General features: G+C 40.7%; 1 protein-coding gene across 1 annotated transcript in view; it reads left to right on the plus strand.

The window, feature by feature from the left end:
• Window positions 1-3,355: 3,355 nt before the first annotated feature.
• The window catches only part of DISC1 (DISC1 scaffold protein), a 192,140-nt gene continuing 172,098 nt past the window's right edge, over window positions 3,356-23,397 (plus strand). The window contains exons 1-2 of the mRNA XM_086627398.1: window positions 3,356-4,069; window positions 7,611-7,680. Of these exons, the coding sequence (XP_086483524.1) occupies window positions 3,371-4,069; window positions 7,611-7,680 (769 nt within the window). The 5' untranslated portion in view covers window positions 3,356-3,370. The remainder of the gene's footprint in view (window positions 4,070-7,610; window positions 7,681-23,397) is intronic.

Consider the following 23,397-nt stretch of genomic DNA (forward strand, 5'->3'; position numbering starts at 1 on the left):
GTTGCATCATCTTCTAGGATTGTAACGTATATTTTTTAAAAGTTGATTTGTAATACTACTATTGAAAGGCTCTTCTTCCATTAGTGACTTTTCTCTTTTTCTAAGCACGTCTTGTACAATGCATGACACACTATAATGTTGGGGTTTTTTAATTACCATCAGTTGTTTCACAGTGTTCCAAGATACCGTTTTGATAAACTTGTAGTTAATTGCCATCAGTTATTTGACATGCTTGAAATAGAGGGAATAACAAGAAAAATTTGAGGCCTGTCTTTTTTTTTTTTTTTTAAAACACACTAGCTGAATTGGTTCGGTGTAGTTTTCTGTATCTGATGTGCAGACAAAGCAAGCTATGGTTGGAAGGCTATGCAGAATAACGAAGTTGTCGTAACTAAATTTCAGATATGTGATGATAAACAGCTGAAATTATTCTAATCTTCAGAAAAGGGACACAGCGGATGGGTAAACAGCGCACAATGTACCCAAAGTCATAGTAACATCTGGCTGGATTTCATGATGGCTGAGGGCATGGCGACTGCTCTCTGGCTGGAGCCAGGGATCAGGTTGTGGCCGCCTCCTCCTTCCCTTGTCCTTGGGGGAAGGTGTGCGTGTTCATGTTGAGGTGCTGGTCCCAGCTCTATGTCCATCCGCTCCTCTGTCTTGCGCTCAGGTGCAGCTGCGTTGGGGCTAAGGACCTGCAGCCTTCTCCTCATAGCAGCCTGTGAATGGCTCGTGGCTTGGACTGTAATCCTGGGTATAACTCGGGCAGCCGTGCCACTCTGGAGCCAGGCGAGGAGTGCTGCTGGACTGGCCAGGAGGCAGGCCTGGAGTCCATAAAGGAGCTGAATGGCAAACTCGCCTAGAGGGTTACCTGCAAACGTTGGGAGGAGCACAGAGATGCGTGGGTTTTGCGTGGACTAGTTCCGGATACTGGAATTGTACCTCTTTGACTCCAATAATTTTTAGAATTGCATCCAGTTCACTTGGTGCAGGTGTCTAACGTTTGGCCGATTTAAGCCTTACTTAGATTAGCTTAGTTTAAATTTGATGTTTAAAGAGCTGTAATTATCTGTCTGCTTTAGAAATTCGTAGTGATTTAGTGAGATCAATTTTAAACTGATTTTAATTAAACCTAAGAACCTTTTTCATTTTTACAGACGAGGCCTGTGACTAGCCTTTGTAAACGGCGATAAAGTACATCCAGTCTTAGAATGACTATTTTTCTGCATGGCTGATTTCTTCTGCTGAAGGCAAATTTAGGCTATTATTTTGTGTATAAACTAAGAGTTAAATTCTGAAGAACATTTTGTTCAATTTTTGTTCTCTTACTCCACGAGGGGTTTCTCTTTGTTAAGACTTCTGTGAAATTACTCCCAGTACAGTGTTTCACTGTCTTTTTATAGTAGACAGGCTGATGGACTCTGTGACCTTTTTTATTTCTGATTTCTGTGATGCTTTTTTCCTCTGACAGAAGAGAATGTAAGAGATATCTGGGGTATTCTAATTTATGGTGATAGGAAGCAGAATACAGAAGCTTAACTGCAGTCCCGTGGTGAGATGTGCCACTATTCTAGTATGTGGAAAATGTATAAATTGCTTTTGTTGAAGGTTATTTGGAAAGAGTGTAGTGAATGTTGGGAAAAGTCTGCTGGGAAGTTTCAGGTCTAATGCTTAAATTTTTGTATAGGATGTCGTTGTAGTGAGGTGTGTACAAGGCTTATGTTAGGAGTTGTTGAGGAGTTTAGATTATGTGCACATCCATCAATGTAAATATTGACAAGTGGTTGTGATTAGAGATAAATATTAAATATATTGCATATGAAGAAAAAATGTGAGACTTGTATTTTTGCAAGAGCTCTGTGTGAGTGAGAATATTTCTAACACCTGAGATTCTGGCAATTGATTCTGTTTTAGTGAGTAGAGGGCAGCTAATTGAGGGCGTAATTCAGCTAGTCACTAGAGCCCTCTGAAGGGTGATTCTGGCAAATAGGTGCAGTCAATATGTTTTTGTGTAACAAAATGGATGATGGTGCAGAGCTTGTATTCCCATTGATTGTCTGCAGGACAGACAAATGGAATACCTTTTGACGAGTAGTAAATCCGTAAGAAACTGAAAGTAGTTACTATGTAATGTTTCACACAGATTTTTTTTCATATATGGAAATGTACAGAAAACAAAGACAAGATACCACATTCTCATCTGCCACTTCTAATGTTTGTTACGTTTTTTCATCTCAGTTCTTTCTATTCTGCTCTGCAAACAGCAAATTTATCTTTTAATCTATGTAAGTAAGGCATATGTGGGGAAATTGAGCTATTGAACAGAGGCCCTTTCTTAGTAATATTAATACTGCAGTAATGCTAGCAAGCATATGGTAACATTAGTTTTCTAGGACTGATGATCCTGCGTGTGGAACTTCAACTTTACATTTTGAACAATAGGTAGTACAGTAAATCTAGCTGAAAACTTATAAAATAACCTCATTATACTGACAGGTATGCAGCTACAGGCTGTTACAGGGTTGCGTCTGTTCTGGAAGCACAATCTGAAACACTTGTATTGATGCAACATAGATACGAACACAAGAAACTGAACACGAGCAACAGCAAATTATGCAGAAAATTTCTTTGCGAGCATGATTCTCGTCTTTTTGACACAGGTTTCAGTCCTATCCTAGATTTGCTTTTAAGTCTGAAAGTAGTTCTGGATCAGAGAAACAAGATCTGTGCTTTAGTATGCTGCTAAGCAAATTGAGAATGAAGCAGCGCAGGGCATTGCAAAAAATAGAGAAGATGATGTGATTCATCGTACCCAGGTTTGTGTCCTGATGGATGTGACTATCTTAGTGAGTTCACTTAAAAGCAGGTGCAGACTCTTTAGAAAGTGAATGAATACACACAGTGTTGTCTGGCAACAACTTTTCGCCTCTACCTGCAGCATGGTCAGTGTCTTTATTTTGTCGAAATGTAAACCGATGTGCTATTTGAAATTCTTGGAATAATTATTTAAGATGCTACAATATGTTAAGCCTAGAAAACTGCAGGAACTCTTTAATGACTTTTTTTCCCTCCCCCAGATGGTCAGGAGCACTTAATGCCTGCAGACTCTCCGCGTAAAAAGAAACTGGCAAAAAGACCTGGATACATGAGGCCAGAAGCTCAACAACAGATAGAGTCTCAGTCCCTGGGTGCCTGCAAGCTGTTCATCCCAGAAGAGCTCAAACATGGCAGGCAGCATTGTGGAGACTTTGAGAACTGCTCTCTACGCAAACAGTGCCAAAATAACTTTGAATTCTTACACTGCAGTTCAGTTGCAAATAGTGCTGTAGTTCCTGCTAGTGGGGTAACAGTGTTGGCCACTACTGGAAATATGCCAGGACACTGCAAAAATCTTTCATGTTGCAAGAGCACACGATCAGAAGACACAGCGATAGCAGCTTACTCTGCTGCAGCAAGAAGCAAAGAAGATGTTTCTGCTGTATGCTGCATGTGGCAGAAAAGCCACGGTGCTGAAGTGAGCAAGCCTCCAAACATGTATGCTTTGGATCAGACAGAAGTGAATAACAACTGTGAATATCAAAACAGAGATGTTGATTCTCGTTCTGTTGGTGCACATGATAGCTTTATTTCAAGTTTCAGCTTTATACAGCTCTCCCTGAACTCAGCCTCTGGAGTAAGTGATGCTGAAGGCAAGGCAACTGTTGAGGAAGCTAAGTATGTTCTACATCCCAGCACCGCAGGAAATCTACAGAAGCCAGAAGAGACAGCACAACCTCCTGAGCATTTTGGAGCTTTGAATCGTTCCTCCAGGCCCAATGAGGTTTTGGAGTATGAAGGTGAGACCACGGCGAATGATAAACTGCAGGACTGTGAGACAGTGTCTCTCTCGGATACAGATGCAACATTTTCGTATTCTACAGATTCCTCAGATGCAGCATCTGCTGGCTCTTCTGTCACCTCAGGCTATGAAAGCAGCTTTACTGTTAGTGACCATAACTGGGATACTTTGATGAAAAAATATGAACCAGTGCTACAGGACTGTCTGCTTGGCAACCGCAGTACGCTAAAGGTTGGTAATCTCACTTAATCTTTGATTCCTCCCTCTACCCCTCAAAACACTTGTTTTTGTACTGCCAAAGTCAAAGTTGATGTAGGAGTTGGGATATTAATGGCTTTCATGGCATTCGTTCACACAGGTTTACAGTAGCACTCTGCATGGTAAAAGGGAGAGAACTGGTTTACTTTTCTTTTTGGTTCTTTAAAAAAAAAGGTGATGTTGCAGTGCTTATTTCCTATGTTCTACTGAAACTGTGATCCTCTCAGTTCTAGTATGTCACGCATCAGCTTCTGAATGCAAGAAATACCATTTTCTTTCACAGGTGGCTGTTTTGTCTGCAGTTTGGAGTATGCATAGTACAAAATTTAAGGATGGTAAGAACTCTTTTCTTGAAGCGCTGTGATTTCACAATGTTAAACTTTGTAATTGGAAATGTGTAAGTTTAGCCAAAGATTTCTTGGAGTGAGGCACTTTTGTGAGAGTAGCCTGTAATCTAATAGATGGGTACTCTCGCTGCACGAAGAAAAATGGAGGTCAAGTCCCTGCTATAACTCAAACTGGGAATTGAACCTTTTTTTTTTCCTTTCCACTCCAGAGGAGTAGAGGGCTATTGAGTCAGGTGTCTATGCACTTATGTATACCCGCAGATATACCTACCATATATACACCTTCACTGTGTTCTTTGTGGGAGAGAGGTGGGGAAACTTTAAGAAGGATCAGTTATATTGTATTATGGAATTTTTGAGATGGTGGGGTGGGCATCAGAGGGAAACAATTCTGAGCTTACCTGCGATAAGGAGGCAAGTATTGACTTGATTGTGCGTGCAGCAAGCAGTAATCTAGAGATTAATGTGGACATAATGGATTTCACAAATTTGTTCAAGGTGCATTAAGTGAGTGGTGGGGTTTTTCTGGTGTGGTGTTTTTTGGGGGGTGTGGTGAGTGGTTTGGGTTTTTTGGGGCTTTTTTTTTTTTTTAGTGTCTCACTAGTATCCTGAGTTTCTGGTATGCCTTTCGGAAACCCAGGCCCTTGTAACTTCTCAGCTCAGACATATCTACTGAGATGCACTGTATTGTCTTTAGGCCTGATGAAACAACCTACTCTGGGGAGGCTTTGCACAACCCTGCTGTCTGGGTAAGACAAAAGGTCAAGGAACTTCTATTCTTACTTTACTCTCTGTGACATCTGACCCAGATTTACAATGCTCACTAATACTTTTCATAAAGGATACATGTAGGACCCAAACTAGATTCTCTTATTTACAGACTTCACACACATTGACGTGGAGCAGTTTCTTTGGCTTCATGCCTGGAATGACAATGTGCCTATAGTCTGGGATGGTTTGGGAAATTAATTTGCTGCAAATTTGGGAATATATAACATAATCAAAATAGGAAATTATTTTTCTGTCTTCTCAGTATGCTTATTTGATAGGCACAAAAGAAACATTGCTGTCTTTAATTTCTGTGTTCATTAGTTCATTGAATGGAGAATTGGGGATTTGTGTCCTCAGATGTCTTTGCCCTTGGTTAGCCAGTCGTGTATGTTTAATTTGAAGCATCTTCCTATTGTAATGATAATGAGCAAGTCTCAGACTTTTCAGAAAGGAACAAAGGCAACTGTAGTCAAGAAAAGGAGACAATATGAAAGTTGTTAAAATTATGTTTTTTCTGTACTTATTTTTTTTAAAAAAAGTGTTCTTCACGTGTTACAGATATAAGACATGCTGCGCTGAAGCAGCTCTTTGATTAGTTGGGCTCCAAACGTCTTACCAGCCTGCAAATAGAAAACGTTTTACTGCAACAGCATCAGTCAGTTTGCCGTGGGCATGCCTGGGCTGTGGTACCCAAGCAAATTTTAAATGACCTGCCACTGTGAGCGCATGATGGAATAAACACTGCAAACAGCAGCAAAGCTGTACTCTCAGTATAGATGGTTGTTATACATCATATATATGAAAAAACTGTCATTTGAATCATTCCTACTGCAGGCTTCTTTAAAACTCTATCAAAACTGTGGCATGAAATACAGAAAATAATTTATGGTGAGGATTCAGAGCTCCTCCCTTCAATATGTTACACATTCCTCACCAGCCTCAGAGAAAAAAGACTGGAGTTTCAAGATGCGAAAAATAAAATAAAATAAAGCCTTGAGGAAAAAGGAATATATATAAAATGTTGGTTTGTTTTTGTTTTTCCTCTGGGGCATCCTATAACCTAATATTAATCAAGCATTTTTTATTATTTTCTAGCTTTATTTTTTATAATTTTTATATTCTTTTCTGAATACCATGTTGAGAAGGGATACCATTAATTTAAATGTCTTGCCTAATTTGTGTGTTGATTGTGTTTCACGATAACTGAGTATTTCTGTTAAGTTGTTGACTGACTGTACCTATTTTTCTCTATGCAATTTAAAGTTTAGATATAGGGATTTAAATATGAAACAGTTTTGGGGAAATCAGAAACTTTCGTAAATGCAGAATGTCTAAAGTATGGATCTCCTTGTGTTGGAAAATGCTTTCCCAAGCACTTTTAGGCTTTGGGCTGTGAGAATATATGATACTACTTTTTCCAGGCTTACCTTTTTCAGTGCTGATAATGGCTTGGTTGATGCAGGTAATGTATAAATTTAATAAGAAGAAAACACTGTTCAGTCTTGTAACTGTAGCCATGTTAGGCTGTCGCTGGCATGGCAATATGGAGGGAATTGCCTACCTTCTAGCCAAGTTCTTCTAACAGTAAAAAGTTGTGATGGCCTTTAAATGCACACCTGTCTTGCAAATGTTTAGTAATTTAGAACTTTGGTCCAGACCTTTCATGTTAACAAAGAGAAGCAATAACTTTTGAAATAAAACTTTATTGTGGTAACTCATTCTTTTTGGGTGTGAAAGGGCACTTTGTATATGGTACAAGTATTCTCGGTGTTTTGCATTTTTTCCCCATCTAGGATTTGCAGCATGAACATTTCTGAAATGCAAATGTCAATGTTATGTAGATAAGCCTGAATTATATTTTAATGGAACTTCATTGGCTGCATATGAGCGCAATTATCTGTGCCATAACATGAGTACACCTGTTCCAAAATATTCATACTGTATTTCTCTTTTTACTTACAGAAGAAAATGTGGTTTGCATATGGAAATTCTGGATTTGTCTGTGCAAAACTCGTGCAAAAAATTGTTAGAATGGACTTAAGACTGAGTACAGTGTGATCAGTAGTAGATGTCACGCAGATAAAATCCTCTAATAATCCTTACTTTGCTTTATTCACAGGGTGAAAAATATCCTACAATCACATGATCTCTTTTGCTTTTCAAGAAATATTGTTTGTTATTCTCCGTATGTATTTGGACTATAGCCATGCTTGGCTCAAGTAGTTGCAGTTCAACTGACTTCCAAATAGATCTGTCCACTTAACAAATGTTAGGCTTAACTCTCAAAATTGGGCCATTCTATGATGCAGAATCCGTTAAATTTATATTACGTAGAGGTTAACAGCCTAAATATTTTTAATTGTGACTTCATAATTAACTTTTTTATCTTTACATAGATAAAATCCTTGATCTTACGGCTTCAGAGGCTTCAGGAAAAAGCAATAGAGGAAGATGACTATGATAGAGGTGAGAGTTACTCCCCGCCTACCCCCCACTGGATCATGCTGCTTTTTTTTCCCCTGTCCCTCCTTCCTCTATTAATTTTATTTTATATTTGCTACATAGCGATGCATAGGTGTGAAAGACTAGTTCAATGAACTGTATTGTTTATTCTGTCATGTGGCAGGAAACAGAGAGAAGTAGGTCAGCAGCAGGTAGCAACAGTTTTTATTTTTTTGAGCCACTTCACCATGTGAGAAGGTTGAAATCCAAATATCCACCATCTGGATCAGCTGTTTTGAAACAGCATGACTTTAAAAAATGCAGAAAGGGAATGAAAGCTTTGAAAGGAGAAAGGACAGGCACTGTCTGCTGACAGTGTGATTTGTTGCTTGCCACACTACAGCAGGGCTCAAACACAGAAATGAGGTCAGTAGCTATTATAAAAGTGAATGATACTGTCCTGTGGGATTAACTTGATGTCCACTGAGTTGAATCAAAACTAGCTAGAGAATATGGTGGTGTTACAGCTGCTGGCAAATATCTGTATTTGAATAGTGCTTTTCCTTTCAAATGCCTTGACACTCTGTGTGTACATGTATTAATAATTAGAGCATCTATTAACACGCATCTTGGGTTTTTGTATTGTTTCCTGTTATGGTAGTTCGTGTTTAGGTACTCATGTTTTGAGGTTATTTCTGCTATATCTATCTTCAGTTGGGAAGCCCTGCAAACATTTCAGTAAAATCTGTATGGGTGCTTGTGCTGGGTTGACCCTGGCTGGACACCAGGTGCCCACCAAAGCTGTACTGTCACTCCTCCTCCTCAGCTGGCCAGGCGAGAGAAAATATTACAAAAGGCTCATGGGTCGAGATAAGGACAGGGAGAGATCACTTGCCAGTTACTGTCACAGGCAAAACAGACATGACTTGGGGAAAAATTTATTTAATTTATTACCAATCAAATCAGAGTAGGATAATGAGAAACAAAACCAAGTCTTAAAAAAGCATCTTCCCTCCCACCCCTCTCTTCTTCTCAGGCTCAGCTTTGCTCTTGATTTCTCTACCTCCTCCCCCTCAGCAGCACAGGGGGATGGGGAATGGGAGTTGTGATCAGTTCATCACATGTTGTTTCTGCCACTCCTTCCTCCTCAGGAGAAGGACTCCTTACACTCTTCCCTGCTCCAGCATGGGGTCCCTTCCCATGGGAGAGAGTCCTCCACGTGTTGCTCCAGTGTGAGTCCTTTCCACATGTCCACTTCCATGGGGTGCAGTCCCTCAGGAATAGACTGCTCCGGTGTGGGTCCCCATGGGGTCGCAAGTCCTGCCAGAAAACCTACTCCAGCATGGGCTTCTCTCTCCATGGTCCACAGGTCCTGCCAGGAACCTCCTCCAGCGTGTGCTTTCCATGGGGTCACAGCCTCCTGGAACAGGTATCCACCTGCTCTGGCATAGGGTCTTCCATGGGCTGCAGGTGGATATCTGCTCCACCGTGGACCTCCTTGAGCTGCATGAGGACAGCCTGCCTCACCATGGTCTCCACTATGGGCTGCAGGGGAATCTCTGCTCTGGCACTTGGAGCACATTCCATTCTCCTCCCTGTCCTTCACTGACCTTAGTGTCTGCAGAGATTTTTCCTGTGTTCACACTCCTCTCTCTGGCTGTGATTGCTATTGCACAGCAACTTTTCCCCCTTATTGCATGTGTTATCTCAGAGGCGCTACCACTGTTGCTGATGGGCTTGGCCTTGGCCAGTGATAAGTCTGTCTTGGAGCCGTCTGGCACTGTCTCTGTTGGATGTAGGGCAAGCTTCTAGCAGCTTCTCTCAGAATGCACCCCTGTAGGCCCCACTACTAAAACCTTTCTGCGCAAATCCAATACAGTACTTCAGAGAAAAGGCTGGAAAATTATAGTTCTTTTCCTGCTGCTTTTTATTTTTAGCTTGTTGGGGTTGGGGAGCGGTCAGATTTGTGGCTTAAAGGCTTGCCTATATGTAGGAGAAAAGTCTGCTACTGTCACAAGTCATTCTTTTAGTGTGGCATCTCCCAGTGGGGAAAACTTTTAGGTATAGAACCATAGAATAGAATCATAGAATGGGTAGGGCTGGAAGGGACCTTCAAAGGTCATCTAGTCCAACCCCCCTGCAAGGAACAGGTATATCTCCAACTAGATCAGGTTGCTCAGGGCCTCGTCCAACCTGGCCTTGAGGATGTTGTTATGTTAAAAGCTGAGGATGTTGTAGATATTCGTGGGTTTAATCTCTGTCAAATAGACGTTATTGACGTGTATGCTTTACATGTGTAACACTCATGACTCCTTTTCTCTTAAGTGCCTGGGGTTTGAGTTCCCAGTTAGAGGCTTCCTGACAGCTGTATACACAGTGTGCATGGTTCCCACAGATTCCAGCAGGGATTCAATGGGCAGTCAGCCACTCCGACAGCAATATTTTAGTATATCAGGTGTGACATCTGCATGTGATGCCATGTAGTTGTTGACCACAGTGGGAAACTATGACTTGTCTAACCTTGCACAGAAAGCTCTTGTGTAGTTTTCCTGGGTGCTAGTCCTGTATCTTCAAAACAGAGCTGTCTTTCTGTTGACTGTCATTGTATCAACTACCCTTTTCAGTTTCCCACAGGTGGGATTGCTGTTTTCTGTGCTAAGTCTGGTGTATATAGGCAGAAAGCATTTGTGCTGATATGGGACTGGATACTGAGATGCTTGACAGACTTTTCCTTGGATTCCTCCATGTCTTTGAAAACTGAAACTCCGTCTTTACGTTAGTGTTCTCAAAAAAATGCCACACCCCACACATGCCTGTGCATGCATCCTTAATTTATCAATTCCTAATTTTTGAGCCCTTGACCCACTTCTGTCATACTGATCTTTGTTTCTCTTCTGATACAACTGTCACTTGTTTTTTTTTTTGTGACTACTTTTCATTATTTTCATGGTATCTGGACTGGCTTCCTTTTTCCTTTGTGAAACATGGACAGTGTGTCTCCAGGGAAAGACTCGCATGGAGAAGGTGCAGTGCTTCAAGAAGAATTAGAGCTGTGACCTTCTCTCCTCCTCTTGCAGTGGCCTTCCCTCCACCTTCGCTTTTAGAGATATGTTGCTGCTCCTGGCGGAGAACAAAGTCTTGCCTGGCGTGAAGTGAAGCTTGAAAGCTTATTAAAGAGCTTACAGATTGGCCCAGTACCAATTTCTGTTCAAATGAAATCTGTAATTAGCCTTCTTTAAAGTGATCTTATTGCCAAATATTGCTAGCAGGGAATGGAATTGCTTAATGTGCAGAGCTGTGATGTGAGGCATAAATGGAAATATGTTATCAGGGAGTGGGAGAAACCAACACGGTGTATGCAGAGGGCTGAGGACGTTTTAACTATAATGCTAAAAGAAAATTACTGTCCTTGTAATTTGGGCGACTTCCTTGAGTATAGGGCGAGTCATCTGTTAAAAGCAGAACTGTTTTGGGCTGAAGACCGTAGAAGTGCTGTGTGTGGTGATAGCATGGGTCTTGCTGATTGGAAAGTGCTGCAGGGGAAGGTTAGATCTAGTATGGTGTGAGTAGCTTCAAAATGCCCTGTACGTGGGAGAGGTGAGTAGGGGTGAAGGAGAGCAGGTGGAGAAGGGTGTGGGTAGCTATACCCCCAAATGGAAGACTAAATGGTCAGTAAATGTGTTATCATGTGTAACTATGTTGTCGTTTTGATGGTAGAGGCTCTTCTGCATCTGCAACCATAGACAAGAACTCAAGAGATTTTCTGACTTTGGCTCTCTAAAAGGCATCCAGCCTTGCAGGAGAGGGCTCGATTTTTAACAGCAGTTTAGTGGGAGGGAGATATGTCAACACTTAAAACTCCTCAAAGTGCTCAGGACTGGTTTCTGCTGTCTGACACTGTAATCTTAGCAACTTAAGGAAAGGTAAATATCCACTGTGTGACATTGCTTCTTTCCTGCTCTCCAGAGCTTTTTGAAAGCTCTCAGAGTTTATAGTAACTTTTGAAACTGAAATGTAAGTAAAGTGGTGTCCCTACAGAGAGGGGACAATGATGCGCTGTGTTTCGGTTGTGGCAAGGAGACTAGGAAATAGCACAGAAATAAAGGCAAGTTTTTTCCACTAAAAAGCCATGGACAAAGACCTTTTTGCAAACAGGTCAGGAATAAGGATGTATTTGTTTTTTTCCCCTCTGCAGAAATGCAGAACAGATGCTTGCTGCTTGGGTCTGTTAGAGAACATGTATGTTTTCCAGGTTCATATGAATGAGTTTCGTTTATTTCCTGAACAGGTGGTAGTTTTTTTTTTTTATTTATTTTTTAAGGGATATTTGGAACCACAACCTTCTGTTGTTGTTCAGGAGAGAAGTGAATGCCTGTTTAAACCTTCAGCTTTTTTCTTCCTAGTTTTTCCTATAGAATCATAGAATGGTTTGGGTTGGAAGGGACCTTAAAGATCGTATGGTTCCAACATCCCTACTACAGGCGGGGACACCTTCCACTAGACCAGGTTTTTTTCTGTAGAGGAATCTCTTTGCTCTGTCTTCTTCCTCCCCTCAAGCTTGGGATGTGTGCAGCAGAAATGGCTTTTGCCGTTGCTTGTTTACCTGTGCTGTGCCTTCTTAAAGAGCTGCCTTGGCATGGGTAGAGTGTTGGTGTAGAGGAGCTTCAATCAGTCATCCAAGCAACTACAGTTTCTTGCAATGCTTTCTGGCAGTGCCATATGTATGGGGAGGGGTATGTGTGTGTTCTGAGAGCGTTGGAGGACTGCCTGGGGCAGAGGCCAACTTCTTGTCCCATGTTCATGATCATCTGCTAGAGGTCACTGAGCATGGTGCTGTGAGACCTGCAGGTTGCTCTCTCTTCGTGTTGTAGCCACCATGGGTTGTTTAAACCGCAGATGTTCCTTGGCTATGAAATGTTTGTGTGAAACGCATATTCAGTGAGACAAATCTCCTTCTCAGTCCTGGTTTAATTTTAAACAGGAACCATTAAGATGTTACATGTTTTATTGCTCGTTCTGTGTTTGTAGGTGACAAAATATCAGCAAGTAGCTTATTTTTTCTGTATTTGCTTGTGGTGTCCTCTTGATGGCCACATTACTGTATATTTTCAAAGCAGGTACAGTACCATGGGAATACGATAAGTGTTTTGCCTTGCGTAGCATATAGTAAAAATTGGTGTGTTCTCCAAGGATCACTTGGAGTGTTGTCATGGCTCATTATTCATGATGGAGCTTGACAGCTCCAAGGTTAAACACACTGCTGAATACAGGAGGTAAAAAAAGAAAAAAGGAAAAAAAAAAGCAGCATATTTTTGTGTCTGTGGGAGTTGTGCTTGGCAGTGGAAGCAAGTGTGTTTTGTTCAGTACAAGTCTATTGCCTAAACATTTAAAAACTCTGTTCCTGTTCTTTGCTTCCCGAATTTCTCAACCTTGCCTGATGCAAGGGACAAATGGATTGGTAGCTAAGTGTCAGGACTGAATCTTGCTGCTGACCTCCACTGCTGGTTCACATGCCATCTTGTTACTTAGAAATCAGTTTCTGCAGAACTACTGATTTATTTTCTTTTTTATTATTTTTAAATTTTTAAAATTCTCATATGTAGGAATGTGAGTATATAGATTCACTGCTTGCAGCTGGTAGGGAATGGTAACTTCCTTGCGCAATCGGATTATATTCAGTTAGAGGTGTCCAGTGGAGGTCGTTGAGTAGATCAGAGCAATCCTCATTGGTCGAACATGGCAACCAGAATACAGAACACCTTTAGGCTTGTCATGGCAAAAACCGATCCGATCTTGACAATGAAAATTCATGCTGTAGATGTACTTAACATCACGCAAGCCTTTAGTTATTTTAGTTGAGATCTCAAGCTTAAACTATATGAATTGGTGAGCTGCCATGGACTTGTGCACCATGTGCTCTGTGGAAAAATAGTGTTTGCCTGTTGTTTTCTTATTTTTTGCTCTTTGCTCTTGCACTTTGAGACCTTTTTGTACCAATTGTTCTTTCCATGTCTCAGGATATGCAGGGCATCAAGACAGAACCTTGTGCTGCGTAGGAACTGGAGTCTCATTTTGCACATTTTACTTTAATCACAAGTGTAGGAAGGGAAGACTTTGTAGCAGTTAGCCTCCCGTAGGTTTACACTAGAAGAGGTGCTGTTGCTCACTTGAACCAGCTATTTGTTTTAATGCAACTGCAGAGAGAGAAGACAATAGAGTATATTGTTAAGTATGTCTAGGTTGAAAATGTCATTTGTTAAATGGTATTCGGAGGGAGGTATTGGCCACTTCTTACGGTGCTACTTGTGAATGCTGAATTATGCAATAACCCCAAGGTCTTGGCCAGACGAATAGTTGCTTGATCTTTCAAAATTTCATTTTTGCAGTTTAAACTGGAAAAATATTTTGTAGTATAAAGTGCTATTCCTAGTAATTTCTTAAACATTGAACCAATTCGATCTTCAAGCAGGTGTGTGCCATGTGGGGTTGTTTTTTTTTTCTTTTTTGTTTTCCTGGAAGAGCTATTTGCAGATGAGGTTAGTAAAGCAAGGATTCTTTCCAATACTTCCATTATTTTGAACTAAATGCTTGCTTGACATATGGTTCTTATAACAGGATGCAGTAACAACGGCAAGTTAGCTCCTTTCTGAGGAAAGACAGTGAATTTGAGAGAAGCTATATCTGGAAATAACTCTCAAAGAACGTGTGACTTTAGATTGTACTTGTTTCAGGATGGCAGGTACCTGTGGAAGTAAAATCCTTAAACCTAGCTGTATATTGAGTGAAACTCTATATCTGAGTCTACTGATTAAACAAAAGGTGGTGGACACTGGAGAAGCAGAGCTTCTGTGACACAGGAGACTTACTGCAAGCTTGTAACTTGCATTTGCAGGCCATTGAGTTGGAAGTGGGTTTGAGCTGGATGGGACAAATAGGGCTTTCTGTGCTGTACTGTCAAAGCTTTGTTCCATGATAAGCTTGTAGAAACTTCCTGAAATCTGTGGGTAAGTCTTTTTGGATTTCATTTTTCATTTTTATAACTTTTCAGTACAGCTATTAAGAGGACGAAGGGGAAGGCTTTGTACAAATTCTCAAAACCAAATCATCCCGGCATTGATCTTGTTTATTCTGTCATTCTCTGACAAACTCAGATAATCTCCACAAAAGGGTGAGTGGTTAAGGAAAGTAAGTGCTATGTGAAGTATAAAATAGACTTAATTTTCCTTGCAACAAAACAGAGGCAGCACAAACCTTGCAACTCTTCCACCTTGTCTGTGTTTCTTTAGGACACCAGTCTGAAATGGATAGAACTTTTTTTGTCCATATCCATTTTTGTTTGGGTGCTAACTGAGACTGTTGACCAAGATGCTATCATTCAAATGCTTGATCTTGGCTTCTGTCTACTAGCAGCAGTAATGACACCACCATTTCTCTCATTCAGTCTATGTTGGGCTTATTCAGTAGCTATTGTTTGGAGTTTCTTTTTTTTCTTTTTTCTTTTTTTCTTTTTAAAGTCACTGAATTTGACAAGAGTTGAGCTAGTCAGAATTTAAAGGTATGAAAATCCTTATCTGGCTGTCAGGTAGACAGCTGGAAAACAGGCTTTTTGTAAGACAAAAAGAATATAGTAATGACCAGTTTTTATGAGAGGGAGATCTGGTACGCATTTCTGGGTACTTTTCATTGTTGTGTTTACTGATTGCATGTTTAGCACATGCATCTTAAGCAACTTCTTGAAACATTTTTCATTGTTAAGTCCTCATTTTAGCCCAGTTCAGTTTCCGTCACATCAGGATGTGTCTTTGAGGTAGAACAGGGTCTTCCTGTTGGTCTGCTTATGCCCGCACATTGAAAATGCAATCGTGTTTTCTGCATCCTTAATTCCTATCCGATATTGGAGAGGAAGCTGCTGTAGTCATGTAGTTTCTCGCTTAGACTGTGCAGCCTAAATATTTTTAGGAAGCGGTAGTATTTTGTGGCATTCTACTATGCTCTCTTTATTTTAATCTTGGCCAGCGTGAAGAGGTTCAGCTACATCTTGTGTTTCTGGAAGCTGCTTGACAAAAAGAAAATTGCTGAAGTTTTGGCATCCCATGTGCTTGGAAGCTTTCTCTACTCCCAGCCATCTGCTGTCTAAAACTGACACCGCGGGCTACCCCTCCTATGATAGGCTCTGTTCCTCAGTCCATGATGCAGCCAAGCTGTTCCCAGACAGCCTGGCTAGTCTTTTACAAATAAACAAGCAACGAAAAAAATCTGAACAAAATAAGCAATTATGGATAATTTAAGAGCTTACTTGCTGAACTGCAGTTTTGAAGCATACAGCTCTGATGGGTGTAACTCAAGAGAAGTGTTGATGTGCTATCTGGACAGTACCCATTGAGTGAGTGACACAGCTTTTCTGCTGCTCAGCCCATCTGCCTACTTTGTACTTGTAAAATCATGCAGCCTAATTTTATACTCGGGACAGACTTATCTTTCCCTTACTCTTAGAAATATTAACTCCAGATAAGAAAATTGTATTTTGTTTGCAACGGACCACTGGAGACAGTATGACTGTTAATTCAACCAACAAGTAGAAATTGATTTTGCTGCCCTTCTCTTAACATTTAGGATGTAAACATCTTAAGGGAATGGGGGAACACTTGCTCTTTTTAGTTTTGTCTGCTTAATAAATGACTGGACATGGACGTAACTTCTAAATGGCATGGCAATGCAACTTCTGTGTAAATTGGGAATTAAAGAGATGCTGAATGACTGTGACTGCCATTTGAAAGCAAATGAGAAAGTCTTCCAGTGCGAGTCCTCTGTGAGGAACTGATAACGCTCCTTGCTGATTGCTAGGTGGTGTCTGGTCGAATTCCTTAAAAGGATGCTTTTATTGAAAATGTCTGCAGACCTTCCATTGCTTGCCAGACTCCTCTGCAAAGTGGGATTGCCTCAAGTCAATTATTAACTTTTCCTTTCTCCTGAAGTTTCTCTCCTGACCTCCTTATCCGCATGCCCAGACCCAACTTCCCATGCTGGGATATGTTCATAGTTCTGCAGGCACGTCTGCCTTCTCTGATGCTTTCCTGCCCTGCCTTCGGCATATGCAAGCTATTGTGCATTCCTTTCTTACCTTTAGCCCGTAGAAGGTAAAAGTAGCAAATGTGGTGTTTTATGGACATCCTTAGTCCTTTTAGGATGGTGATAGGGTTGTGGCAATAAGCATTAATCCAAAGGTAAAGAGGGGAAATTTTTAAATTCTTAGCAATCTTACACATGCTTAAGCATGCTTTGGACAGAGAGTTACTGTGTTTGTAGGAAATATTGACAATGGAGCATCCAAAGCGATGCCAGGTAATGCGAGTTTTACACTTCTGCTGTTGATATCATCCTACTAGTCTAATACTAGTCAGGATTCCTGGTAGGTTTTGATTTGAGGAGTGGAAAGTGATTGGGACATCTCCATTCTCTCTGAGGTTTTTAAAGCATGGAAAAGTCGATGAAGTTAAATGAGTTGGATTAGTTTGATGTGTGGCAGAGTTGAACAAAAAGCAAAGTGAGGTGCTGTGAATCAGAAGTGTAGTTCAGACATGATGTTGAAACTAAATACAAATTAAGATGTACAGCCTTTTTGATTAGGTCATTGCAGAAGGTACTATTCATCTGGTTTACTTGTGGGTGTTCATTCATGCATGTCTCTGGCATTCCTGAGTACCTCTGTATGTTTCCCTTCTAATGGTAGCTCACTGGAGAAATAGCATCTTCAAGAAAAGGCTTTAACTTTTGGGTTGCTAGAGGCTCTCCAGGGTTCATTCAACTTCTTGAGAAACTGTGTCAGTGGAAGTAAATAGCAAAACCAGTTTGGGTTTGTATGTGCCATGGCACCATACAAAACATCTGTTGTATTGCACCCAAGTGTCAGGGACAGTGTTGTAGACTGGAGCACCTGGGTAATGCTCTCAACAATATGTCCTGCTTATAAATGAGTGGATCTTGATCGGATTTATTTTTTTCGTAATGTGCTGTATCTGAAATATTTCAATGCTGTCCTAATATCTAACCCTAAACTTGCAATAGGTGCAGTTGACTTAAGATCTAGAATTGCTATATCTAAATTTCAGGCAATCTTGTTTCCAGTTTCTGCCTCTGCCTGAAGAAACTTTCAAAAGGCACGTTGCAAGGAGGTACTAACTGATGTATGCTGAAAAAACAGTGTACATGAGGCATGCTGAGTGAAAGCACACAGGAGACAGAGGCTTGAATTTTACATGCGTAGCAGTATAACTTCAATACTTAATAAGCACTCTGGAATAAATGTGTTTTTTGTCTAGCTCTAGGATTTCAACTGTGCAAAAGATGTGGGAAATTTTTCTTTGTTTTCTTCCCGTTGTGAGGCAGTCAGGTAAGATTAGTCTCGGACTATAGGCACGGGTGTTGACTTTCTGGAGTTAAATATGTTGGTTTCTCAATGTGGTATTTTGCAGTGTCATTATGACTTCCAGACAAAGCTTGTCACGGGTAAATATATTTAGGAGTCTGACCACAATCAGACAAGCTTTTGGACACTTCAGCTTGAGGAAGGGCTTGTATGCCTGAAAGTTTGTCTTACTGTTCCAGCTTAACTGGTCATGCAGGGCAACTAGTTATCAGGACAAATCTTGTGCTACCTATTTCATGGCCTTATGGTAAAATGCATTATAAGCAATGGTGTGATATTGTGATGTATGTGAGGGGGGAAAAGCCAGTTCTAGCTTCATTTATAAAACGGTAGAGTCGGTGCTTACCATTGAAACTTCACAGTGAGAATATGACAGCTGCATCTCTAAAAATATCAGCTTGGCACTTTGCAGTCGTTGATAGTATCAAGTAAGTTACAAGTTTTACCTGCTTCATTACATCTGAATAACCAGGAGAACATGTAGATAACTAAAATTGCTAACTAGGAAGGGTTTCTTTTTATGAAAATATGACATATTAGAAAACTGTAAATTCTAAAGCAAGTAGCTTGGAAATTGCTGTTGTGCATACCAATAAAAGTAAAAGAAATGTTGCTGGATTTAAAAATATTTTTAGACACTTCTGGATGAATTATTATTAGCAAACAAAGTTCTTAGTTTCCCCAGTACTTGCTACATCCATTTTTTTAGTTTTGTTTTTAGCTAGCAGATGTCTTTGAAAACTCCTTTTAAAGATAAAGTTAATTGTTTAGTAGCAAGACCGTTTAAATTTGAAAAATTAAAATGAAAGCATTTGTAGATGGATAGTACATAATTTGGCTGCTGGATTTCTTCTGAAGGCACTGGTGGAAAAGGTGATATCGCTCAATGGTGTGACTTTTTCATCTTTAGATTTCCTTACAGAGATGGAGATCAGCCATGGAGTCACACCAATGATCTGTCTCTTTTAGAACTGTACATATTTTTAAATGAATCCTGGCATCAGAAAAAGGTGTATGAATAGGGGTGTGAATATCAGCCTAATTCTTGAACTTAATTCTACTTTATCTGTTTTTGGAGTAAATTATTTTTAGTCATAAGAGTTTTATAGTTTTAAAGTAAAGTGCATGGTTGCAAAAAACCTCAAGCAATACAACCTGTATGTGAATTTTTCTTGTGTTATCAAATGCATATGAAAGGCTCTCATGGTTGTTTTTTTTTTTTAAATAAAGGAAATGTTGTTGAAGGTAGTTCACTGTTTTCATATTTCACCAATGAAACTTTCCTCTCTTCATGTCTGGTTCTCCAGTTTATGGCTTGAGATAAGAATTTCACTAATATGTAATTAATTTTTCAGGAAAAAATGCAAGGCAACCCTTTAAATATGTACAGATACACAGTGTTATCTACTGAGGATGTATTCTCAAACAGTATGTCATTTAGCAATGTGATAGACAGGAAAACATGTTTTTTTCTCCCCATAAAAATTAATATAAGGGGGCTTTTGACATAGAGTACGAATTCACAGGGACGTTGTAGATGATGTGACAGAAAGAGGACTATCAGCCTTATCAGGTGGAGGAGATACTTGTTCCCTAGAATGGATTGCTGTTCTGAGAGTTCTCTTCTGCTTCGGCTGTGAGACTGCATACCCAGCATTGCACTTTTCTGTCCTTCACCCTTAATTGACTTTATTCTGAATCATTTCAGAAAGGTCATAAATGTAACTGTTCAGGAGGAGGCAACAAGAACACTTCCAGTAGAATTGCATAAACCCTTCAGTCTCAGGTGAAGCAGTTGAGAGCTTGAAGAATGGCAATCCTTTCCAAAAGCCAGCATTTCTTTCAGCTGACCATACTGATGTTGCCGTTGTGCATCTCCATCTTCCACATCATGTATACAGTCTCTGTGAACTTGAATTGTACGTATTCAAGTCCTTGCATGCATCCCCCTTGCATTACATCAGTTCTTAGGGGAAAAAATTGCTTTGTTGCCTGCTCATCAGAGAGCCTGCTTTGCCCGTTTTCATCTGTGGGACTGATGGCAGCTTGTGGAGCAGGATATTAAATGATTGCTGCTGGAATGCTAAAATAATAGAGAGAAATGGCAGAGGCAGTTGGGTGCTGTGGTACAACATAAACTGTGTTTGGTTTCTTCTGAATAACTGTACAAACCATTGGTCTGTCAATGCAGTCTTCTCAGTCTGTATTTGTTAGCTGTTATTTATTGACTTTTAGTGGTTCGAATCATGCTTTAGTTGGGTCTGGCACTGAGCAAACTTAGGGTAGATTTGACCATCTAGACCCTCATTAGAAAAGAGAGGAGAGGGGGTCTAGGTGAGAGCTATAGGTCTGTGGACATGTGTGTGCTGGAGGAGATGGTGGGCTTTGAATAACATTTAGGATTACGGTAGGAGAGGAAATTCTTTGGCCAGGAAGCATGGTTTAACATTAAGTTTAAATCTGTGTGTTGAGTGAAGTCCTATCTATAGCTCAGCACTGGATGGAGGTGGCAACTTCCATCTCTAAATGGGGTCTAAATTATGAGGAGATGTCACAGGTAGGCTTAGGAAGGGAAGGGATGAAGTTGAGTTGTATGAAATCATCAGTACAATTGGATTTTGGGAAGGTAAAGAAGGGTTCAAGAAGCTTTAAGACTGCAATGAATCAGGCCCACATAAACTGCGATGTATGTGACTTCCTATTTGTTAGAGCTCGAATAGCTGAGAGTGTGGTTTTGCCCCCCAAATGACGTTCAGATGTTTTACCAAATAAAGCTGTTGGTTTTCTTTTTTTTTCTTTTTTTTTTCCTCCCCCCCCCCCCTTCCTCTATGTTTTGACCTTCACCTGCTCAGTCTCAAGGGTATTGGTGACTCTTAGTACTGGTGAATACTCTGGTGGTGGTGTGGAATGACTTTTGGCTGCTGCTTTGCACTGGGCTGAAGCTGTGCAGTTTTCAGTATGAACCCTGAGTGACAGTGAGAACTTGCTCAGCAGGAGTTGTCTGAAATTAAATGACTTTCTTAATGATGAGCATATAGTAATATAGAGAGAAAAGATTCCTGCTGTATGCCATAATGTAGTGCAAATCCTACTAGTGGGGTTTATTGCTGAAAAATCCTCATCTATGAAATATCATTCAACGGCAACAATTTCTCAATCCTTAATCTGAGCACAAGTCAAAACTGGTGAAGTGGAAGCAGAAAGCTCAATAGCACATTAGTAATTCCATTGACATCCTGTGTTTACAGGTTTAAGACAGTAGCTCTGGTGACTTAAGGGTGCTACACTAGTCCTGACCGTCTTCAAATGTGTACAAGCAGTATCTGCTACTCTATTCATAGGCCAAACATTATGTATTGTTGCCCAAGTTCATAGAGAATTTGCTGTCCTGTCCTTTCAAAGAACAAACAAAAGGAATAGAACAAAAAAAGCTCTGCTCTCTTAAGCACACAGCAGTAATTAAAATCAAACCAAAATTCATATTGAAGTGCAGAAGGTGTTGATTTGAAATATCGTGTCACCTTTCCTTGCTGGAGAAACCACTTGTGAGCAAGACTTGAAATCGCCATCCTCACAGATGTGCTTCAACAGCTCGTTATTCCGGTGCCATCTAACAACAAGAATGAAAATAGTGAGGAGTTCTGACCCCACTTGGAGTACTGTGTTCAGCTCTGGGGCCCCAAACATAAGACAGAAGATGGACTTGTTGGAATGAGTCCAGAGGAGGGCCATGAAGATGATACAAGGGCTGGAGCACCTCTCTTATGAAGACAGGCTGAGAGAGTTGGGGCTGTTCAGACTGGAGAAGAGAAGGCTCTGGGGAAATCTTTTAGCAGCCTTCAAGTACCTGAAAGAGGGCCTACAAGGAAGCTAGAGAGGGACTGTTTACAAGGGCGGGTAGTGAATAGGACAAGGGGCAATGGCTTTAAATTGAAAGAGGGTAGATTTTGATTAGATCTAAGGAAGAAATTCTTCCTTCTGAGGGTGATGAGGCACTGGAACAGATTGCCTGGATAAGTTTTGAATGCCTCATCCCTGGAAGTGTGGAAGGCCAGGTTGGATGAGGTTTTGAGCAACCTGGTCTAGTGGAACTAGACAGAGGGCTTGGAACTAGATGATCTTTGGGGTCCCTTCCAACTCAAGCCATTCTATGATTCGTTTATGTGCCACTTTGCTTGTTGGTTGTACCTGCCTATTATTGTATACAAGAGATGTTTCTCTCTTCCTTCCTGATGCTTTCAAATACTTAGTCTCTGCTTACCTGTAGGTGTTGTATTGACTGACCCATTCAGTCTGAATGTTTAGGGGCAGCCTTATCTGCTCAGCAAAACTATTTAATTGCTATTACTTTTCTCAGGGGAAGGACAAAAAAATTTAAAACAGGAAAAAAACCCCTTTCCTTTTAAATCAAGCAAGGAGAAGGCAAGGCTGCATGTCTGTGTGAACAGCTAATTCCTCCCCAGTGTGAACAGACAGGAGTTACTCAGAAACAGTGTGGGCAGGAAAGCAGCTCAGCTGTGTTTGACTTACTTTCTTCTCTTGTGGCATGCTTACTTGTTGAATGCAGGAAAAAAATTATTTGTTATGTCAAAAAATGTGAAGTAAAGCTGCTTCTGCTTGTTGAGGTATCCTGAAAAATGCTGCTTTTGTTCAGATGAAGAAAAAGGAATGCAGTTCCTATGTGAGCCAGAGCTCAATGTGTGGTGGCTACAGGAGGTGTAAGTTGTGTAAAGGCTGGAGTTGTTTGGGGGGATAACACAGCAGACCTGGTTCTGCTGGACAAGCATCCCCTGGGTTGTAGCTTCAAGGAAGGAAGCTTGGACTTTAACAAACCTGTGGCAAAAGGTTTCTTGTACCTCCGTGTATGCTCTTGTAGGGACTGTGCTATTAGTGGTGTCAGCCACGTTTCCTGGCCTCCCTTGTGTGAAAGCTGCAGCATTGTGTCTCTCTCTGGAGTTAGAGGCCAAGTCTGCCTCGCATGCTGTGCCTGCTGTAATTTGTCTAGAAGCCCTTTTTTTCATTGCTTTAGTTTTATAAGGTGGAATTGCTTCATAGAAACTTCCTTGCAAAGTGCCTCTAGTTGTTCCAAGTGAATATTGTTTAGAGCAACTAATAACGAACTGAATGGTTGTGTATGAAATAAATTTTTATTTCAGAAGTATGGTGGGTTGACCCTGGCTGAACACCAGGTGCCCACCAAAGCTGTGCTGTCACTCCCCCTCCTCAGCTGGACAGGGGAGAGAAAATATAACGAAAGGCCCTTGGGTTGAAATAAGGACAGGGAGAAATCGTTCACCAGTTACAGTCACAGGCAA

This window comes from Tauraco erythrolophus, chromosome 2, assembly GCF_009769465.1.
Source record: "Tauraco erythrolophus isolate bTauEry1 chromosome 2, bTauEry1.pri, whole genome shotgun sequence".
Classification (NCBI taxonomy): domain Eukaryota; kingdom Metazoa; phylum Chordata; class Aves; order Musophagiformes; family Musophagidae; genus Tauraco; species Tauraco erythrolophus.